Source organism: Chelon labrosus (genome assembly GCF_963514085.1).
Source record: "Chelon labrosus genome assembly, chromosome: 22".
Taxonomy (NCBI): Eukaryota; Metazoa; Chordata; class Actinopteri; order Mugiliformes; family Mugilidae; genus Chelon; species Chelon labrosus.
In genome coordinates this window covers 16,687,688-16,706,629 of record NC_140355.1, presented here as the reverse complement: position 1 = coordinate 16,706,629, position 18,942 = coordinate 16,687,688, and the positions used below count along the sequence as shown (strand labels likewise).

Here is an 18,942-nt window from a genome sequence, read left to right as displayed (position 1 = left end):
CAGCATCCACTCTACTTTGCTAAATTCTTCAATTTGGCTTTCTCATCCCATTTGGGAGGGGGAAGTCAATTTTGGCAAACGCTGCCGGAAAATCTCAGCAGTTTGTGCTCATATGGCATTTCAAGGGAACTCGTATCTGGGCAAGCTCTGGGCGAAAAATTAATTCCTGGCAATTTTCTGTTTACTTTAGAGGAACTCTGCAATTGCAAAAAAAAAAATAAAAAATACACCACAAATTAGCAACAAGACTCAGAGTGTTGGTTTAAAAACACTTTAGTGCATTTGCTTAAATACTTAATATTTTAAACTGACAATGGTTGGAATTACTGTAATACTGTAATTGTAAGTGGTTGCCCACGGATAATTATCACACAACCACGGAGCCATTTAGTATTGTTTAGCACAGTTTTATTTATTTATTTATTTATTTGGTATGGCTTCCAGCTTTTCTCTTTTGGTTTAATTCTCTAATCGGCAAAGTTTCCAGCTGAGGAAAGCAGCCCTTTTCAGGATATCAGGTGCAACGTAACTCAGCGTTCAGTTAGCCCCAAATTATTTAAGTTAGACTTTGTACAGTCTTGATTTACCTCACTTAACTTATTCAATTTTTACATTTTATGCTGTTTTACACTTAAAATCGTGAAAAACATGATTTTACCTGATTTACAAATGAATTTCGTAGATTCGACAGTAAGATGTTTGCTCCCCTTTGTGTCTGCAGATACAGCAGGTGATATAATAGACTACTTAACACAAGCAAAATTAACTTTTTCAGTCAATAATTGTTCTTTTGTGGAAAATGGAAGTACACCCTGGGGATCAGATGGAAAAAAAGTATTATTTTTTTTAGTAAAAACAACTTGTCCACCATCTTCATTTGCAAGATGTTTGAATTTTTTTTCATTTCATGCTTTATTCCAACATCTCAATAGAATTTAAATCTGGGCCTTGAACTGGCCGTTGCGTAACCCTCCACTTCTTCTTCTTTTTTAGCCGTTCCTCGGCGGATTTGCTCGCACGCTAAGGATCATTATCCGGGCTTTAAGGCACCACTTCCAGTCCAACTTCAACTTTCAGACAGATGGCCTCACATTATAAATTCTGCAGCACATTATCTTCAGTCATTCTGCTTGAAGATAATGCAAAGCAGAAGCTGCTGGTGAGGCCAGCTCAGAACAAATTGGCCGTCGTTTGAAATCTATGCCACATGCAGATTACTTTGTTGACATCGGAACGGTTTATTTCCTCCATATCGTAATGATATAATAATTCTAATTATTAATTCTTCTTTTTAACTCTCTCACCAGGCTCACAGGTAGCCACATCATTTTGTCCCTTAGAGTCCCTTAGAGAACAGCAGAGCTTCTATATTTAAATAACACTGGTTCAAACGGTCTATCACCCTATAAGGAGGTTTGGATCACTGGAACCTAATCTTATTTAAACTATAAAAAAATTACTTGTCACCTTTATCTGATTTGTAGGCAATGATTTAAACAAGAACATAATACTTGTCCAAATATAAAGCTATCGTCTTCCATGAGATGAAGTAATGATGCTCTTCTCCTTTCCAGAAAGCTCATGTTTCTTTTTGTTTTTATCCAGAGGAACTCCTCAGAAAGCACGTCTTACTAAATAATATATATAAATATATAATAAAGTGAGTAGAAAAAGCAGCAGGATCAGTAGTAGTATGATGGTGATCATGTAATGTTTCGGCTCAGGCCTCTTGACGACTCCACCAAGGGATTTCAAAACTGGGAATTCATGACGGTTCACTCCTGGGGGGAGCAGGCGGCCGGGGAGTGGACTTTGAAGATCCAGGATACTCCCTCTCAGAAGAGAGACAGCGGTGATTTAGGTCTGCTCTTCATTTTCCTTTGTAACATTTCAGTGTTATGAAACTGAGCTTCAAACAGAGGCAGCTTGAGGTGCGGGGTGCACCTCCTGGGATGAAACCTCTTTACCGAGCTCTCTGTTGTTTCGCAGGGATGCTGAAGAAGTGGTCCCTGGTGATTTACGGCACAGCGGAGCGGCCGTATCCCGTACACCGTGAGCGAGCCCGGTCAGCTGAGTTTCCAGCGGATGGTGATCTCACTGAAGAATACAGCGGTGAGTCAAACGCTCTGCATCTTGGCGGTGTGATTAAGCTTTCCCTTGTTTTGCCTCCGACCTCTCAGACAGCAGCTCGATGCATTCACATTTGCAGTGTTGAGGTGGTTTCCTACACAAATAAGCAGCTGAACATTATTTTTGCTTCTCTGCTGTGGCCGTGATGGTGCTGTGACTTTGTGAGTGTTTTTTTTTTTTTTCGCCCTTGCAGGACCCTGCGACCCAGAATGCAGTGACGATGGTTGTGAGGGGCCGGGCCCGCAGCAGTGTGTCACATGCTTGCACTTTTTTCTCAAGTTCAAGAACAACACAAGGTTAGCGTGATTAGACGGCGTGGAGTACAGTTAGCACAGGGATGTCAAACTCATTTTAGTTCAGGGGCCACATACAGCCTAGTTTGATGTCAAGGGGGCCAGACCAATAACACAACGGCGTATTTACCTATAAATAACGACAACTCCAAATGTTTCCCTTTGTTTTTTAGCGCAAAGAAGATTATGAAAGTGTTTACATTTAATGAACAACTGGACATTTCTTAAGAAAAAGAAGTGCAATTTCTGTTTAGTTCTAGGGCTCAGTTGTTATGTCCACAACTCTTACTAAACCCTTGGAAGAACAATTACTTTTATTGGAAAATTGCAGTTATTGTCTTCCCACGGGCCAGATTAGACCCTCTGGCGGGCCGGTTTTGGCCCCCGGGCCATATGTTTGACACATATGAGTTAGCAGTAGATCCAGGAAGCAGCTTAAAGTCTGACAGTGTTGCTGCATTTGAAACTAATCAGCTGTTATTTAGTCCATGTCTAAATTTATGACGCCAAATCTAGGCTAAAATACCCTAATTACACAATAGGGTTGTAAATATGGACCCACTCTCACTCATTTCCATAGTTACACCTCTTGTCCTCTATGTGCTTTGGTGCGTGTCCAATAGATTGTGCGTGTCCGAGTGTCCCCGGGGATTCTGGGGTGACCGCCGGCGTTGCAAGAGGTGCTACTCTTCCTGTGAGAGCTGCACCGGAAGCCGCAGTGACCAGTGCACTTCCTGTCTGCCCGGTCATCACCTGACTGAGGGGGCCAATACCTGCACAGCCGTCTGCGGGGACAACTTCTACCTCGACCACGGTCCTTCGCCCTTAAATTGTCTTTTAAACTTACGGGAGCTTTGTCGCATTTCTTCCCATTAAACCTAACAAGACAGAGGGAATATCCTTGAGTAAACCTTTAAGGATACCCGGCTGTTTGAATACTGCTGCGCCCGAACCTGCTAATGAATAGTCAGTTGATGTAACTGCAGTTGAGAGGTGTGTGAGTAAGATTGATTAATGGCTCTGATGTGTATTCCTTGCGTATTGTTTGATTTCCCCACAGATGCAAATATGTGCAGAAAGTGCAGCGAAAACTGCTTAAAGTGCACCTCCTACAGCATCTGCACAGAATGCAAACCTGACACAAGGTGAAAAAAGAAAGTCTCTGATGATGCTTGAATTAACTGCTCGGTAAACACTGCTCCTTCTCCTCCAGCCGCTGAGAATACTGATTCTCCCGGCGCACGCTCCCTCTCCGCAGAGTCACAACAATTAGAAAAAGCCACAGTGTTTTTTTTGTTAACTCTGCATTCAAAGCAGCGCGCTATCTTTGCCTATTTACACCCAGCTCGGGGAGAGAAAAGTGATTTCCATTTTGCAGTATCATCATTGGAAAGGACAAAACATCTCTGACAAATTCACCATATTGTTGAGTTAGAAGTTTCCGGGATACAGTGTTCGCAGACTCAGTTCACTAAGTGCTTGTGGTGGTGATGGTGGTGGTGGTGGTGTGCTGTGGGTTGGAAAACCGAGCCTGCAGTCTGAAGGCAGTGACTCATCTCTGTGGTGTCACATGACTGACGGAGTGTGTCACCGTGCCACATGCTCTCTCCGCCCTCTCCAGTCTGCAGGGGAACCGGTGCCAGCAGAGCTGCGAGGCCGGATTCTACCATGACACGCAGGAGGGCGTGTGCAAACCCTGCGACAAGGCCTGCGCTACTTGTGCAGGTGAGAGCGATGATAAAACAGCATAAAAACTTGTTTAAATGTCATTAAAGTGATAAAACGTACTTGTTTGCTGAGCTGTTTTCTGTTTTAAGAGTTGTTTCTTCCTCGTGTGGCATCAGGTGCAGGTGTTGAGGCGTGCAACCATTGCGCAGAAGGCTACATGACGGAGGAGTGGAGGTGCGTGTCCTCCTGCAGCGCCGGCTTCTACGCCACCGAGCCAAACCCGGAGAAGGCTGATGGGCACAGGATATGTAGGAGGTGAGCTCACTGGTGTGTGTTCAGGTGTGGGTGGTTTGTTTATCTGCTGATGGCAGGCCTTATTCTGGCGCTTGGCTGCTGCGTGTGTTTGTGCCTGTGTTCGCGCCCGTGTTTGTTGTTGTGCGCCGCTATATAAGTGGTGGAGGTATCTCGTTTTCTCCGTGTGCGCTGTCGCGGTCAGCGTGTTTGTCTGTTCAGTCTCCCCGCTTCCTCTCCTCAGGTGTGACGCCAGCTGTCTTACCTGCGCGGGGCCGAGCCGAGGGGACTGCAGCAGCTGTTCCAGTGGCCACAGCCTGCAGGAGGGAGTGTGTGTTGTCAACACTGTGTGCGCAGACGGTCAGCCAACCATCTTCGTCTTCTATTACAAGTTGGCTCGCTTCTGCCAGATAAATATAGTGCAACTTTGACACGTCTTGTTTTCTGACATGTTTAATACAAAAAAAAATGCAGTCATATGCTCAAAACGGCTGCTGGTGGTTGCTGAAAGTGTAAAGTCTGTTTTTAGATCTGTTGTAAATACATTTACTGTACACCGATCAGGCATAACATTATGACCATATTGTGTAGGTCTCCCTTGTGCCTCTAAAACAGTTGGGACTCATCAGAGAATGGACATGGGCCTTCTGAGGGTGTCTTGTGGTGTCTGGCAACAGAATGTAGTTAATGGGGGGCCTTTGGGTGCTATGGGTTGAGGGGAGGGGCCTCTGCGGATCATCCCACAGATACTTGATTAGTTTGGGATCTAGTGAATTTGGACGAGTTGTTCCTAAACCACTTTTGTGTGTGTGCCTGTGTCAGGCTGCATCCTGCTGGGGATGGCTGCTGCCATCAAGAAGTGTCATTGCTATGGGGTGGGGGTGCCTGGTCTGGTCTAGGTTGGTGCTACATGTCTAAATAACATCCACACAAATGAATGCCAGGTGCAAAAGTTTCCCAGCAGAACAGTAAATTGTCACAAGATGGTCAATGTTATTTTCTCCTCCTGTCAGTGGTCTTAATGTTGTGGCTGATCGGTGTATTATTATCTCTTTATTCCGAGTCCTCCATAAGCCAGCCGTGTTTATCTGCTGAAACAAATAGCACGGCATCTGACATTAAGCCCACCTCTGTGCCTCCTCAGATGGTTATTCATTTCTGAGTCACTGTGGTTCTCTTGCTGCCTGTCTGTCAGGAGAGTACCAGGACAGTAACAGGAACTGCCATGCGTGCGATGCAACGTGTCTGAAGTGCACAGGGCCGCAAAGCGAAGACTGTATCAGCTGCGCTCCTTCACGGTGAGTTGGCCTCGACTCTCGAGATTCAGGGTCAGAGGGGAAAAAATGATCCCATCCCTCTGTTTCTCTGAGTAATACTTGATCTCTCACAGATGCAGTGGTATTAGTGTTCAGTTAAAGCCTGTATGGTATTATATACAGCTGAAGCCTTGTGTTAACAAGTGATGACCCACTTAGGAGTAAATATAAAAGGCATTAAATGTGGCATTTATAGTCTCTTAGTTAGCTTCTACATACATTTTCTGGAGAAAATCAAAAATGAACAGTGCATAAAAACAGACAGAGTAACTATATCCTACACAAGATAGAGTTAGAGCTGGTGATGAGTATGATATTGTGCAAAATTGAAGGCACTGAATGTAAATAATACCATGAATAGTTTTATTTATCAGTAAAATTCAAACAAAATGCAAATCTAGAGGACGTGACCACTCTTTAAAGCAGCATCAGTTCTCCTGGGTTCACCCTTTCTCAGTGTCTTCTGTCTCTTGATCAAATCCCAGACTGACTCCATGATGTTGAGTTCAGGACACACCATCTGTTGCAGGACTCCTTGTTCTTCTGGTGGCTCTGGGTGTATGTAATCAGGCGCCTTCCTGATTTAGCTGCATGAGGGAATCTAAAAATACTTTTGCAATGTTTTCTATCAGTCATTAGAAATGCCAGTTTCATATAATCAACACCGGTACCTTTACCCCCTCCTTCTCCTCTCCCTGTGCTGACACACTGAGCTACATCTGTGTAACTCTGCCATATGGCACATGCTGGGATGTAAATGAGCTCCTGTCATTCACGTAAACAGGATTCATATGTGTTGATTTTTTTCCCCCGTTTGGATGTTGCCGTCGGCCGCAGGGCTCTAGACGAGGGCCGCTGCGTGGAGGCGTGCGCCAAGGGCAAATACCAGTCGGGCGGCCGGTGTCACGTGTGCGACCACACCTGCGCCACGTGCGTGGACGGAGGGTCTGCCAACTGTACCAGCTGCGACACCGGTGAGGATGAAACGAGCAGATGTGAATGAGCATGTGTTGAAATGTGGTGATGTGTACCTTTAGTATGTACAGTAAAGGCTCTTTTAGGGTACTGCGGGACCTTGACGCCGTAACCTACGCACGTGGCCGAGAGACATTTATACTTGTGCGCTCGTCAGTCTGGCTCGCTCTGCAAAGACGCCACCCAAACGTCAGTCGGCGCTGTGTCTTTTTTGTCATTTCCTGCTTCACTTTCAACAATGGCGACTGAAACTTTCGCCGATATTTCACTGAAGACGAGCCATACACATGTTTTGTATCTCTGAATCTCCTCAGTTAACCTTTTCTCAATGTGTTCCATCTTTATTGATCCAAAACAATCCTAAATTGGAGATGGAGAAGCAGTCGGAAACACTAAAGCGGAAACACGTCAATCTCAGTTCTTGCAGTCTGCGTCGCCACGGCACGTAGTTACATTTCTGGGGTGGTGCATGTCAGGCTATGGCGTTAGGGTCACCGTAGCTACGGCGTCCAATTGACGCAAAAGCCTAAACTGCCTATAAGTGTGAATCAGGTTTTTGTCATTACAAGTGACCCATTCCATATGGCACCTACTCACTTAGTCATATTTTTAAAAAGTAAAACTTAAACTTTGCCCAGTAGATCATTTATTTGATATGCAGCCAAGCTGAACGCTTTGTACCATCTCCAAGCAAGTTGTACGAGCCAAGGTTCAGCCAAAGTGCAGCACTGCATTTCATTCTTTTTTATTTTATTTTTTTTGCACTGGGAAATTCTGTTTCTCATCCAGATAAGTTTGGAGTGGAGCGTTACCTGTATCAAGGCCAGTGTCTGGACGCCTGTCCCGTGGCCTTCTACCACACCAAGGAGAAGAGCTGCGAGCCGTGCTCCGACCACTGCCAGCTCTGTACAAGCCCCAGCCGCTGCCTGAAGTGCAACTCCTCCTACTACGTGTCCGATGGAGTGTGCGCAAAGTTGGAGTGTGGAGAAGGTAAACAAGGTCAATGCGTTATTATTTATGAGATGCTTTTCTTGCTTCTGTTGTGCAGCGGCGTCAGAGATAACCTTGGAGAGGATTGTTTCACTCCTGTCCACCTTCTGCTCTTTCTCACCCGCTTTTTTTTTTTGTTGTTGTTTCTCTCGCTCCGTCTTTCCTCCAACTCTTTCTCAGGGGAGGTGGAGGATCCAGATTACGACGAATGCATGGCCTGCGAGGAGGGCTGCAGGAAGTGTGTCTTGTGTAAGTCACGACTCAGTAGCCGTAATAAAGTTTCCTCCAAATGATCTCTGCCTACAGTAGAATGAGCTCTCCTCGCAGTGTGTTGCAGACCGCGTTCAAAGGATTTTTTTTTTCCCTGGTAGTTCCTGTTTAAAAGGAGAACTGAGTTTTTTGTCTGCTTTCAACAGATAACCCCAGGCACTGCCTGTCCTGCACTGAGGGCTTTTACAAGTAAGGGTGTGTGCCTCGCTGTCGCCATGTGTGATCTCGCCTCTCTGCACTCGCTCTGCCTTTCATTCCATTGCTACACTAGAATAAAAAAAAAGGCCTCTTTTTGCAGTGAGGGGAGACTAGATTTCTTTGTGTGTGTGTGTGTGTGTGTATGCAAGGGTAAAAAGCACAGGTATCGACTGCCGCTTTCGTTATCAGTTTTCAGGACGGCTGCTACAGAAACTGCCCGGCTAAGACGTACAGCGTGGAGGAGGAGATGACCTGCGTTCCGTGTGATGACAACTGCGTGAGCTGCGACGAACACGAGTGCTACTGGTGTGAGACCGACCTCTTCCTCTCAGGTAGAACTGTCCCATTGACACCGATCGGACATTAAGTTATAGAGCATCTTTTATAGATATGGAGTATTAATACGCACAATGGCCCCATAGTAGTATATATAAAATATTAATGTTTTGTTAGGGCTGATTATTTTTTTTCTTTTTACATACAGAAGCAAAAGAAAAAAAAACGATCAAAAAGAAGTAAAGAATGAGAATAGTTGAGAAAAGAGTTGCATTGGGACGCAACACTGACTGTTCACATTTCCAGGAATATCTAAAAAGCACAGCTTGTCACTGCATGCTTCCTTCAGCAAGGATCCTGATGTATTTCTACCATTGTAATCAGAAAAAAAAAGTGTGTGGAGCTAGATTTGCATTCTGTTTAGGTGTTTTTTCAAGGACATGGAAATTATTGTAAAACTTATTTTTTTTGCATGTTTCATTCTCAGTATGTCCTCCAAACTCCCATTTATGTAAAGTTTTCATAGAAAAAGTTATCCCAGAGTAGAAAAACTAGAAATGCGTAAGCAGCATTTAAATGGACTAGGAAATTCTTCCTGCTTTAAATACCGCTTTGTGATGGGTAACGATGTACATCAATGTATTGTGTTAAACCCACAAGTGAATTGATTGAGGCCAGAGTAAGAGCTTATCATGTCAGTTTATATAGTGATCTAGGGCTGCATGTGGTTTCCTGGTCAGCAGTTGCGCCGCGTGCATGTTCCACCTAGGCCTCCAAGCTTATTCAAAACTCCTCTTAATACGATCGTTAGACGCCACTGCTGCATCGTATCTCATATAGCGAGATGAATGCCATTACTAAAGCAAGAAACTCACTTAGATGAATTCAGATTCTCACTCACTCACCCGCTTCGCCGCAGCTGAGCACCAGCGCCACGTACGTCAAATCCAGCAGAAGCATCAATGTCGACCCAATAAAATGGCAAAAAATATACATAAAAGATGTAAATATAATGAAATACGTGTTTCAAATGACAAGTGAACATGTCGCCACGTCCTGAGTTTTTTCCTGCACCCAACTAATCAAACTTTGGTCAACCTAACAAAAGTTAGCCAGCATTTTTGGGAACTTCATTCTAACCCCACTCTCCCAGATTCTTTTCTTCAGTCCCAGCTGATGTCGTTCAGCTTCCTCTGGGGCAACACATTCACATGCAGTAATGATTCAAACAACTTTGCTGTTGACTAAATGCAACCATCTTCTTCTCTTCTTTGTTCTCAGAGGGGAAGTGTGTTTCCGTTTGCCCCGATGGTTTCTACGGGGATGAAGACACCAACGACTGCGAGGAGTGTCACTCAGACTGTGAGACATGTAGCGGCCCCGAGGACGAAGACTGTCTGTCGTGCGAGGAGGGGAAGACGCTAGAAAACGGAGAGTGTGTGTCCGACCATGAGGTCTGTCCCATTAACACCTTCCTGAGCGGTGAGACTAACACTTGTATTCCACTAATCCAACCGTCTGCCCATAATGAATCAGGGATTTGGACTCTTTCACAGGGGCAGAAAAGAAATCTTGGAGGGTAATTGGTCTGTGCGCCACCATCCCTGAACCCTGAACCAACTTAAGCACTCTAAACAGAATGACTGTCGGCCAGATACAGGCTTTGAAATAATTGATCGTACATGCGGAACATTTGGTTCCCTCCGCGAATTAGTTGGACGGACCTTAAAACAACACATGGTAATTAGTGTGAGGCGAGACGTCTTAATTATAGGAACTAAAATAACTCTGAGAAAAGTACATAGGTTAATACAAAGGTCGAAAATGAACACACAGAAGTGAAGTTATTTTTAACCTGTGACTCCCAACGAAGACCCAAGTTTAGATTTAATTCTCAAACCTTCACACAAAATCTGAAAAACCACAATGTTGGCGTAATTTCTGTTTCTCTGTCCTAACCAGAGTTGAATAAGGTGAAATGTGCATTAAGCATCAAGTTTAATTAAAATGTTATATCTTATTAGTTTAGTATATGCAGCAAAGGCCCAAATGTAAAAAAAAAAAACACTAGTAGGGAATATGAATTAGAAAATGACCAAACATTTCAGTCACTCAGGCATTCATTTAAATATAATACTATAATAAATATAAATATATTTAAGATGTACTCTCATAAGGGTGAATGACTTCTGTAAATACACTGTACATGGTGCCAGCTAATGGGAAGCTTAGCTTAGCACAACGACTCAAATCAGGGGGAAACTGCTAGCCTGGCTTGTTTGCTATTCAATGGGTTGCCAGATAACTAGGTGATAAGACTCGTGGATGCCACATTATTAATTAAATCTGACTTGAAAAGTTGAAACCCTCCTGAACCACCCGTAGCATTTCCTGAAGAGCAGTTCTGAAGCTCTGGCCATCGCCATCTTGGCACCACTGGGCGAGGCCTAACTCTTGGCTAATTCAAAAATAGACAAAGAGAGACAGGTGGGTGACGTCTAGGCCGACCAGCGAGGGCACCCGCCTGTCAGTCAAGGCGGCTACGGCCTTAATTATGCATATCTTGAAGCCTTATTATAATTTAAACAATTGGCATGAATTGGGAAATAAGCTTTAGAGGCTAAACCTGTAAAATTGGTAATTTTGACATGAGGTCAATGGCGATGACCTTGCTATTGGAGCCTCAAGTGGCTCATCAAGGAACTGCAGTTATGACATGTTCCGGTTTGCTGCTTGATTGCACCTTGCTTCCAGTCTTGTCTATGTTAAAGGGGAATTACCTTTTTTTACAACCTGGACTTTATTTCTGGCATAAAATACGATCGTTTACTCACCCATATAACTTTGGTGTCATTTGGAGTCGTTCGGACGATATTTAGATCCGCGTATATCCATATAGTGGGAGTGAATGGGGCACCCAAACGCAGCCTCTAAATAACGCATTATCTGTCGCGAAACTCATTAATTTCACCAATATTTTGTGCTATCCCCCGTTGAGTCCTACCAGTGTATTGTGCCCTAACAATAAAAAGCCCACTTCCACACCCTGACTCTATGATCGCTGTGTTGTATTTACCTCCAGACGATGGGGCTTGTGAGGACTGCCACACATCCTGCGAGTCCTGCTCCGGAGAGCAGAAGAACCAGTGTACAAAATGTGCAACAGGTCCGTCAGTCACTTACTGTAACATGAGGTGTTTTTTCAATGCGTTTCACATTTTCACGGTTGCGCCACGTGAGCTCTTTCGCAACGAGGATGTTTACTGTTTTGTTGTTTGTCCTCCAGGGCGGTTTCTGACCACGCAGCAAACATGCGTGTCGAAGTGTCCGGGGGGCTTCTTCGCCAGCCGGCTGAGCGGCGTGTGTGAGGCGTGCCCGCCGGGATGTTTGCAGTGTGTGGACGCGCAGCACTGCAGCCGCTGTCAGAGCACTCGCAGAGCTCCGTTGTTCCTGCAGGATGGGAAGTGTGTTCAGGAGTGTGTCAGGTCAGGAGTCAGACCTGTCGCTGTTTGTTTTAAGGCTTAGATTCAAACATATTTGCCTCTTTGAAGCTTTATCTGGGAATTGATTATTCTCAGTTTGCAGAGATTTAACCCTACTGGTAAAATCATGCTGTGATCGTGTCTTTTGCATATCCAGACAGATATCTGAACCAGAATGAAGAGTTTCAGAAGACTTGCTGCTATGTTTTTGACATTTTCCGCTCAATGATTATCTGCTATTAAATTCTGATCTCCGTGGAACTGAAAGCACTCTCTGTCCGCGAAGCTACTTTAACACAGAGATGACAATTCAGACTTTTTGACCATGTGGGCTTTACTATATTATTATTTACTGTACTAGCCCGAAGTGAAGTGCTAAAAACAAATCAACCAAATGTAAAGTGTGCATTCGTAAGTTGACGGTGCCGTCCTGTGCTTGCTATAAATGCACTGATCTCTGACCTCTGTTTGTCTTTAAACAGGGGTTATCCTTCGGGCCAGGTGTGCCGTAGCTGTTCGCCCGGCTGCGCGTCCTGCATGAGGAACGCCACGCACTGCCTCAGCTGTGATGAACCCCTCCTCCTGCACAAGCACCAGTGCGTGGAGGAGTGTCCTCCAGCTCACACTGTCCGGGACGGGGAGTGCCAGCACTGCCCCCCGGCCTGTCGGGAGTGCAGCCCGCTTGGCCAGTGCACAGGTACCAAAGCGCAGTGCAAACCAGGACAAATTCAGCAGTTGGAGCTCGATCAGTCTGTGTGCTTTGTATTATAGTCCTCTTTGGACGGCAGTATCATTACCAGCAATTTTGCTTGGCGCTTGTTATTCACACTGTCGGCACAGCTCTTGGGATGGGGATGGAAGTGTCAGATGGCTGGTCAGTCCACCATTTAGATCTATTGGAAATACTAAATTCCAAGGATATCCAGTGTGTTTTAACACCTTTTGGTCACACCAACCCCATCTTTCCCTCTACTTTTGCTTAAATGGTTTTATTTGTGTTTAATTCTGCAGAATTAATTGCAATGTAGCATATTAGGTCCTAGGGATTGAACAACTTTCAGATTTTTTTAAAGTCAGCTAATATGTGGTGAAAGTCGAGTCTACGTCGACTAGTCCATGACATCACACATAAAAACACAGTATAAAGTAATGGTTAGCAACAATGAAATTTATATTCTTGACCTGAATACACATTGTAGCGTCTCACACAAAAGAAGCTACGGAGGATTTTCTGCAAGGCAAGGTAACTGAAGCTTGAACACGGCCTACCGTCGGCCATACGAAACGTCAACGCAATAAACACCGTCAGCTGACACTTGTAATATGCTCGGAAAAAACACACGCTCTACAACTATTGCAACAATGCACACAATAATAGTACACAACAGAGCTGAACTCTGGTGTCATTTGGAGTCGTTCGGACGATATTTCGATCTGCGTATATCCATATAGTGGGAGTGAATGGGGCACCCAAACACAGCCTCTAAATAACGCATTATCTGCCGCGAAACTCGTTAATTTCACCAATATTTTGTTATGATATGCTAGTGCTATTCCCCGTTGATGCCCAAGAGGCTGCATTTCGGTGCCCCACTCACTCCCACTATATGGATATACGCGGACCTAAATGTCGTCCGAACGACTCCAAATGACACCAAAGTTATATGGCTGAGTAAACGATTGTATTTTATGCCAGAAATAAGGTAGCGTGTCTTCTGCGAGGCGTCCGTGTTGTTATTGTCACGTGATCCGCGCCTAGTCGACTTCCTACAACCCCTATTAGGCCCCCATATGGCTATATATCAAATGATGAACCTACAGAAAGATAGCAGCAGCTCAGCTCAGCCTTACAGAGCTCTGTAGTGACCTTCAGCTTGTTGTCTAGAAAATCAATCTCCAAACAGTGCATCTGTTTTCAATAAAAAGAAAATCTGTACCGCAGTCACAATGGCATGCAATGAAAAGCAGGAGAGAATGAATATTGAACTTCTATTCTCCTGGTGGTCAGACACACAACTCCAAACGAATGACAACGTTCCTGTCTTGTTTTCTGCTGCCTACGTGTGGTCAGAACAAATCTGTTGCCACTTAATTAACTTTTTGGTTTGCCAAACAACGAGCCTCTGCATATTTAACACTAATTAGCAAACGCTAACTTGCTGCACTAGCGTGGTGAACATTGTCATTTGCCTGAATCCTCACAGAGCTGTTAGCATGGCTGTGGAAAACAGAACCACTGTGTCGAGTTGACAGAGTTCAAATTCTTTTTGTCCAAGTACTGTGAACTCACTGTCACTGCAGTATATGGACGTAGGAGAAGTGAGTGTTCCTGACATAAGGCTCCCCTGTCTCATTCCTCATTCATGACTTGTGATTCGCCAAAGAAATGACAGCGAAGGCTTTCCTTCCTCTTTCTTTCTTCTTGAAGATTTCAGGATAATATAGAAGCTATAGTTATCCAGATGTAATGGCCTGTGACTCCATTTAGTTCAGAAGCTGTTCTTTGTGCAGGCTGCGAGGAGTATCACTTCCTTCACGAGGGCCTGTGTGTGACGGACTGTCCCGAGAGGTTCTACGAGGACAAAGAGCGGGGGGAGTGTTTGCGCTGCCACGCCGACTGCGCTTTGTGCGACGGACCAAACAGCGACGACTGCGATGACTGCTCGGACCCGGAGGCCGCCCTGCACAATGGGGCGTGTCTGCCGGCCTGCCCCTCCCACGCCTACAGAGATGCTTTAACAGGACAGTGTAAAGGTACACAGCACTGCACGGGTTTATCTGAGTCTTCACACTTTTCAGTGAAAAAGTTTTTATGATCGAGGACTTCATGGAGCATCACGCACAGTCGCAAGCCATTTATTCGGTTAATAACGTTTTCACTATTTTCTTATTATGCTCTCACAGTTCTGCATGAATTAAAAAAAAAAAAAAAAAGCCAGCTCCATCGCTCATGAAACTGATGCAATGTTTTCTGTCCTGTTGAGCGCCCTCCATGCATTTTCTCAATTATTTTCTCTACTACGCCCGAGTGTGTTACTCAGCTCCGGCTCAGACCGAAATAGCAGCGCTTTTGAGATGGTTAACAGGCAGCTGTCAAACCTTGAAAACAGCACAGCGATGCCAAAGACAGTTCCCTGGAGAAAGACACACTGCTAAAATAAATAAATAAATAAATAAAAAAACAGGATGCTGTGTTTCTCTCTTACTTGCAGGCGATGTCCGCTTTTGTTGTCGCTGCCAGCGGAAAGACATTTAAATGCGAGTACATGCCTTTGCTGCAAAGTGGACAGAGTGAGATTTTACTTCAGAAAATATTTTCTCATATCATACTCTGAGAAGCCAGAACCTAGAACTAGAGAAAGTAAAAATGTGCTCGTACAGTAAAATATGGTTATGGTGTATTTTCAGACACAGCTATTACTTTAAAGCTCGGATTAAACATATTGATTCTCCTCTATGTGCTTCACTGCAGGTGTAATAACACCCTTTGATTCAGTTACTTCTTACTCCTGTTTTTCAGACTGCGATGCTTCTTGCCTCACGTGCTTTGGGCCCCACGCTGGCTCGTGCACCAGCTGCAGAGAGGATCAAAAGCTGGACGGCCACAACCGCTGCGTGCCATCAGCCAGCGAGTGTTTGCCTCACCAGTACGCAGACCAAGACGGGGAGTGCCGCCATTGTCACAAATACTGCCACAGGTGCTCGGGCCCCGGCCAAACCCACTGCCTGAGCTGCAACCCGAGACATCTCCTGCTCAGTGAGTCGGCCTTTGAATTCTCTAGAGGGAGCGCCGTGTCCTCTAAAGCTCTTCTGGTCTTAGCCTCGTGATCATTTGTGTTTGTTCCTACAGATGGCACCTGCGTGGATGAATGCCCGGCGGGCTACTACGAGGGGGAGTCGGGGCAGAAATGTGAACCCTGCCACGCTTCCTGTCAGTCCTGCGTCGGAAAGCACAGCCACGAGTGTCTCACCTGCAAAGCCCACCTATTTCGAGAGGGCAAAGAGTGCGTGGAGACCTGCCAGCACAGGTTGTTTAACCCGCTCGCCTTCCAACTGCGCCCCTCATCCATCACTTTAAGTGCGGTCACACGGTGTTGTCATTAATAAAAGATCAGCCCAGTCACATAATATCATTGTGGACACATAACTTTTCTTTAGTTAGCTGGACAAGGGTGCAGTTTACAAGGTAATTTAGCCTCAGACTTAAATAGCCCTTTAAAATGTCGCCTGTAAAATACTAATTAGACTGGATTTTTATTTTTTTTGGAGGGGTGCAGTGATTGAGAGTTAAATTTAATGTGCCGTTTAATTGATGTGCAGTTAAATACTCTAGGGAAAATAGAAACAGGACGCAAGGGCTTCATAAATCTGTGCACGAAGAATGCAGCGGTGGATGGATATGTATTTTACTGCGAAAGCATCCCTTCTGCCTAACGTCTAAGCAGTCATAAGATGTGTGAAGCTAAACGTGAAACCGTGGGAAGGTATTCCCTCAGAGGACGCACGAAACCTCATTTCTTTTAATTGAATCTCATCTATCATAACTTTTGACCATCTGTCCGCCAGTCACTATGGAAACGCCGCCTCCGGGATGTGCGAGAAGTGCGACCCGAGTTGCGGCGAGTGCAGCGGCGGCGGGGAGGACAGCTGCCTGAGCTGCGCCCCGGGCCTCGTTTACCTGCGGCGGGAAGGCCGCTGCCTCCCCTCGTGCCCCCAGGGATACTACCACGACGCTGCGCACCGGACCTGCGAGCCCTGCCACGGCAGCTGCAGAGCGTGCTCAGGTACAAGCTCAGCAGTAATTTAATGTGTTGCAGATACACACACACACACACACACACAGACACACACACACACACACACAGGCTATGAGATATTGATGATGCTGTTGTCTCCACGGACTGCAGATGTGAAAGCGGAGGAGAGTTCGGACTGTGCTCTGTATGGACCCTAACGGTGTGGACAGAACATCTGACCAAAGCATTTAACCGCTCTAGACAAGGAAATGTGAACATTTTAAAAGTTTATCCAGTTTAAATTTAAAAAAAGATGGCTGACCAAGTTTTAAAGTGTCATTATTGTTACAACTAACTAGTGACGTAAGAAAATTTCACAACACTTAAACCTAAATAATCTATAGTAGTCAAACACGGGGACTATTTCTCAGATTTATTGTCCTGGTTCATATTTGCTGCAGGTCTGGGGGACACAAAATAAACTACAGAGTCCAGTATTAGTCTGCAACATGGGGCTGGGTGAATAGAAGACACATATAATACAAAAATATAAGATAACTAGTGCAAATGGGAATGTAAACATCAGAAGTGCACCCTCCTGCAAAGTGGCAGCAAACTGGAACAGTAACAAAAAGGCAGCACTTACAGGAGGGTGTCGTTGTGCTTTATTTGTTAAGATAGTGACTCTGGAAGTGGAACAAGAGCGGCATCACTTACAGTCACTTACTTACAGTCAGCCAGTCGGTGTTTGTGCCGGCGACGCCTTCTCCACCTGCACGACGGTCTTCTCTCATGTTTCACTGTTCAAACGGAGTAACGCTACCTCCGTAGCACATTTGCAGCCTGAGGCTTCACGCTCGTGATGGTTTGCTTCCAGCGTCTTTACAAATTCGGGCTCTTTGACCGTGTGAATGGGCGCCGTCCCTTCCCTCCGCCAGCGGCGACCTGACTTGTTGTGTGAGGTCGTTTGCCGGCATCAGACTCTTAAAGAGGCACATGTTTCTGCAACTTTCATCCCTGTCTCCGTCTCCGTGTCTGTGAAGTAACATGAGTTTCATTTGGTGTTATTTCATCGTCTGCAGCAGCTGCCAGTTGTTGTGGACCGGCAAAAGTCATCACGTCACCAGAGGAAAATGTATTTGGGTGATAACAGAAAGAAAAATGCAGCCTACACTGATGGACATGGGTCTTCTGAGGGTGTCCTGTGGTGTCTGGCAACAGAATGTTGTTAGTGGGGGGCCTTTGGGTCCTATGGGTTGAGGGGAGGGGCCTCTGTGGACCAGGCTTAGATAGACAGATAGATAGATCGATGGAAAATACTGTTTAAAAATATACAGTAGTATCATCAGTGACTATAGTCCAGTTGGTTCCTCACAGGGAGGTGTTGTAGTCTTAAGGCGTGAGGGACAAACAACCTCCTCAACCTGTCCGTGGGGCAGCAGCCTGTCACTGAACGAGCTTCTCTGCCTGACTATGGTGTCGACCGGGTTTTGTTCAAGGTCCTTGCCTTTGCCACTGATGTCAGAGACCCCAGTTATGTCCCCTCCCACAGAGCCCACCTCCTGTATCAGTTTGTCCAGCCGTGAGGTGTCCTTCTTCTTGATGCTGCCTCCCTAACACACCACAGTGTAGACGATCACACTGGTAGAACGTGTCCAGCAGCTTCCGGGAGATATTAAACGACCTTAGCCTCCTGAGGAAATAGAGACAGCTCTGACCTTTTTTGTATTTTGAGTCTATGTTAGCCGACCAGTCTAGTTTGTGATGCAGATGTAGACCCAGATACTTATAGGTCTGAACCACCTCAACACCTTGTGATATTTTTTTTTAGTTGTTCTTAAACCGTTTTTGTGTGTGTACCTGTGTCAGGCTGCAAGGAGTGTCATTGCTATGGGGTGGGGGTGTCTGGTATGGTCTAGGTGGGTGCTACATGTCTAACTAACATCCACATGAATGAATGCCAGGTCCAAATGTTTCCCAGCAGAACATTGTATTGTCACAAGATGGTCAATGTTATTTACTTCTCCTGTCAGTGGTTTTAATGTTGTGGCTGATTGGTGGCTACGCTGGTGATACATGTCAGTAGTGTTACTTCATTTTTGGTGAGCTTATATAAGAATATCACCAGATTTCTCTTTAAAGTTGTCGTGTTTCCGCAGAGAAAGTTTCCTGTGACTCGTGCTACCCCGGCCACCTGCTGCTGTCAGACGGCAGGTGTGAGTCCATGTGTGATAAAGACCAGCATCCTGTGGTAAAGGTAACAACACTTTTCTGGGCTTTAATTTCACAAATATTAACTTTTTATTAAAAAAAAAAA

The 18,942-nt window shown here is 45.2% G+C and overlaps 1 protein-coding gene across 1 annotated transcript in view; it reads left to right on the top strand.

The window, feature by feature from the left end:
• LOC311507700 (proprotein convertase subtilisin/kexin type 5-like) overlaps positions 1 to 18,942 on the top strand; it is a 30,966-nt gene that overhangs the window by 9,333 nt on the left and 2,691 nt on the right. The window contains 23 exon segments of the mRNA XM_084572148.1: positions 1,725 to 1,861; positions 1,990 to 2,112; positions 2,324 to 2,426; positions 3,047 to 3,237; positions 3,484 to 3,568; positions 4,045 to 4,148; positions 4,268 to 4,406; positions 4,627 to 4,742; positions 5,578 to 5,680; positions 6,536 to 6,672; positions 7,463 to 7,663; positions 7,844 to 7,912; positions 8,080 to 8,122; positions 8,321 to 8,463; positions 9,689 to 9,889; positions 11,490 to 11,573; positions 11,694 to 11,892; positions 12,372 to 12,586; positions 14,401 to 14,643; positions 15,410 to 15,646; positions 15,740 to 15,917; positions 16,456 to 16,673; positions 18,785 to 18,882. Of these exon segments, the coding sequence (XP_084428274.1) occupies positions 1,725 to 1,861; positions 1,990 to 2,112; positions 2,324 to 2,426; positions 3,047 to 3,237; positions 3,484 to 3,568; positions 4,045 to 4,148; positions 4,268 to 4,406; positions 4,627 to 4,742; positions 5,578 to 5,680; positions 6,536 to 6,672; positions 7,463 to 7,663; positions 7,844 to 7,912; positions 8,080 to 8,122; positions 8,321 to 8,463; positions 9,689 to 9,889; positions 11,490 to 11,573; positions 11,694 to 11,892; positions 12,372 to 12,586; positions 14,401 to 14,643; positions 15,410 to 15,646; positions 15,740 to 15,917; positions 16,456 to 16,673; positions 18,785 to 18,882 (3,367 nt within the window).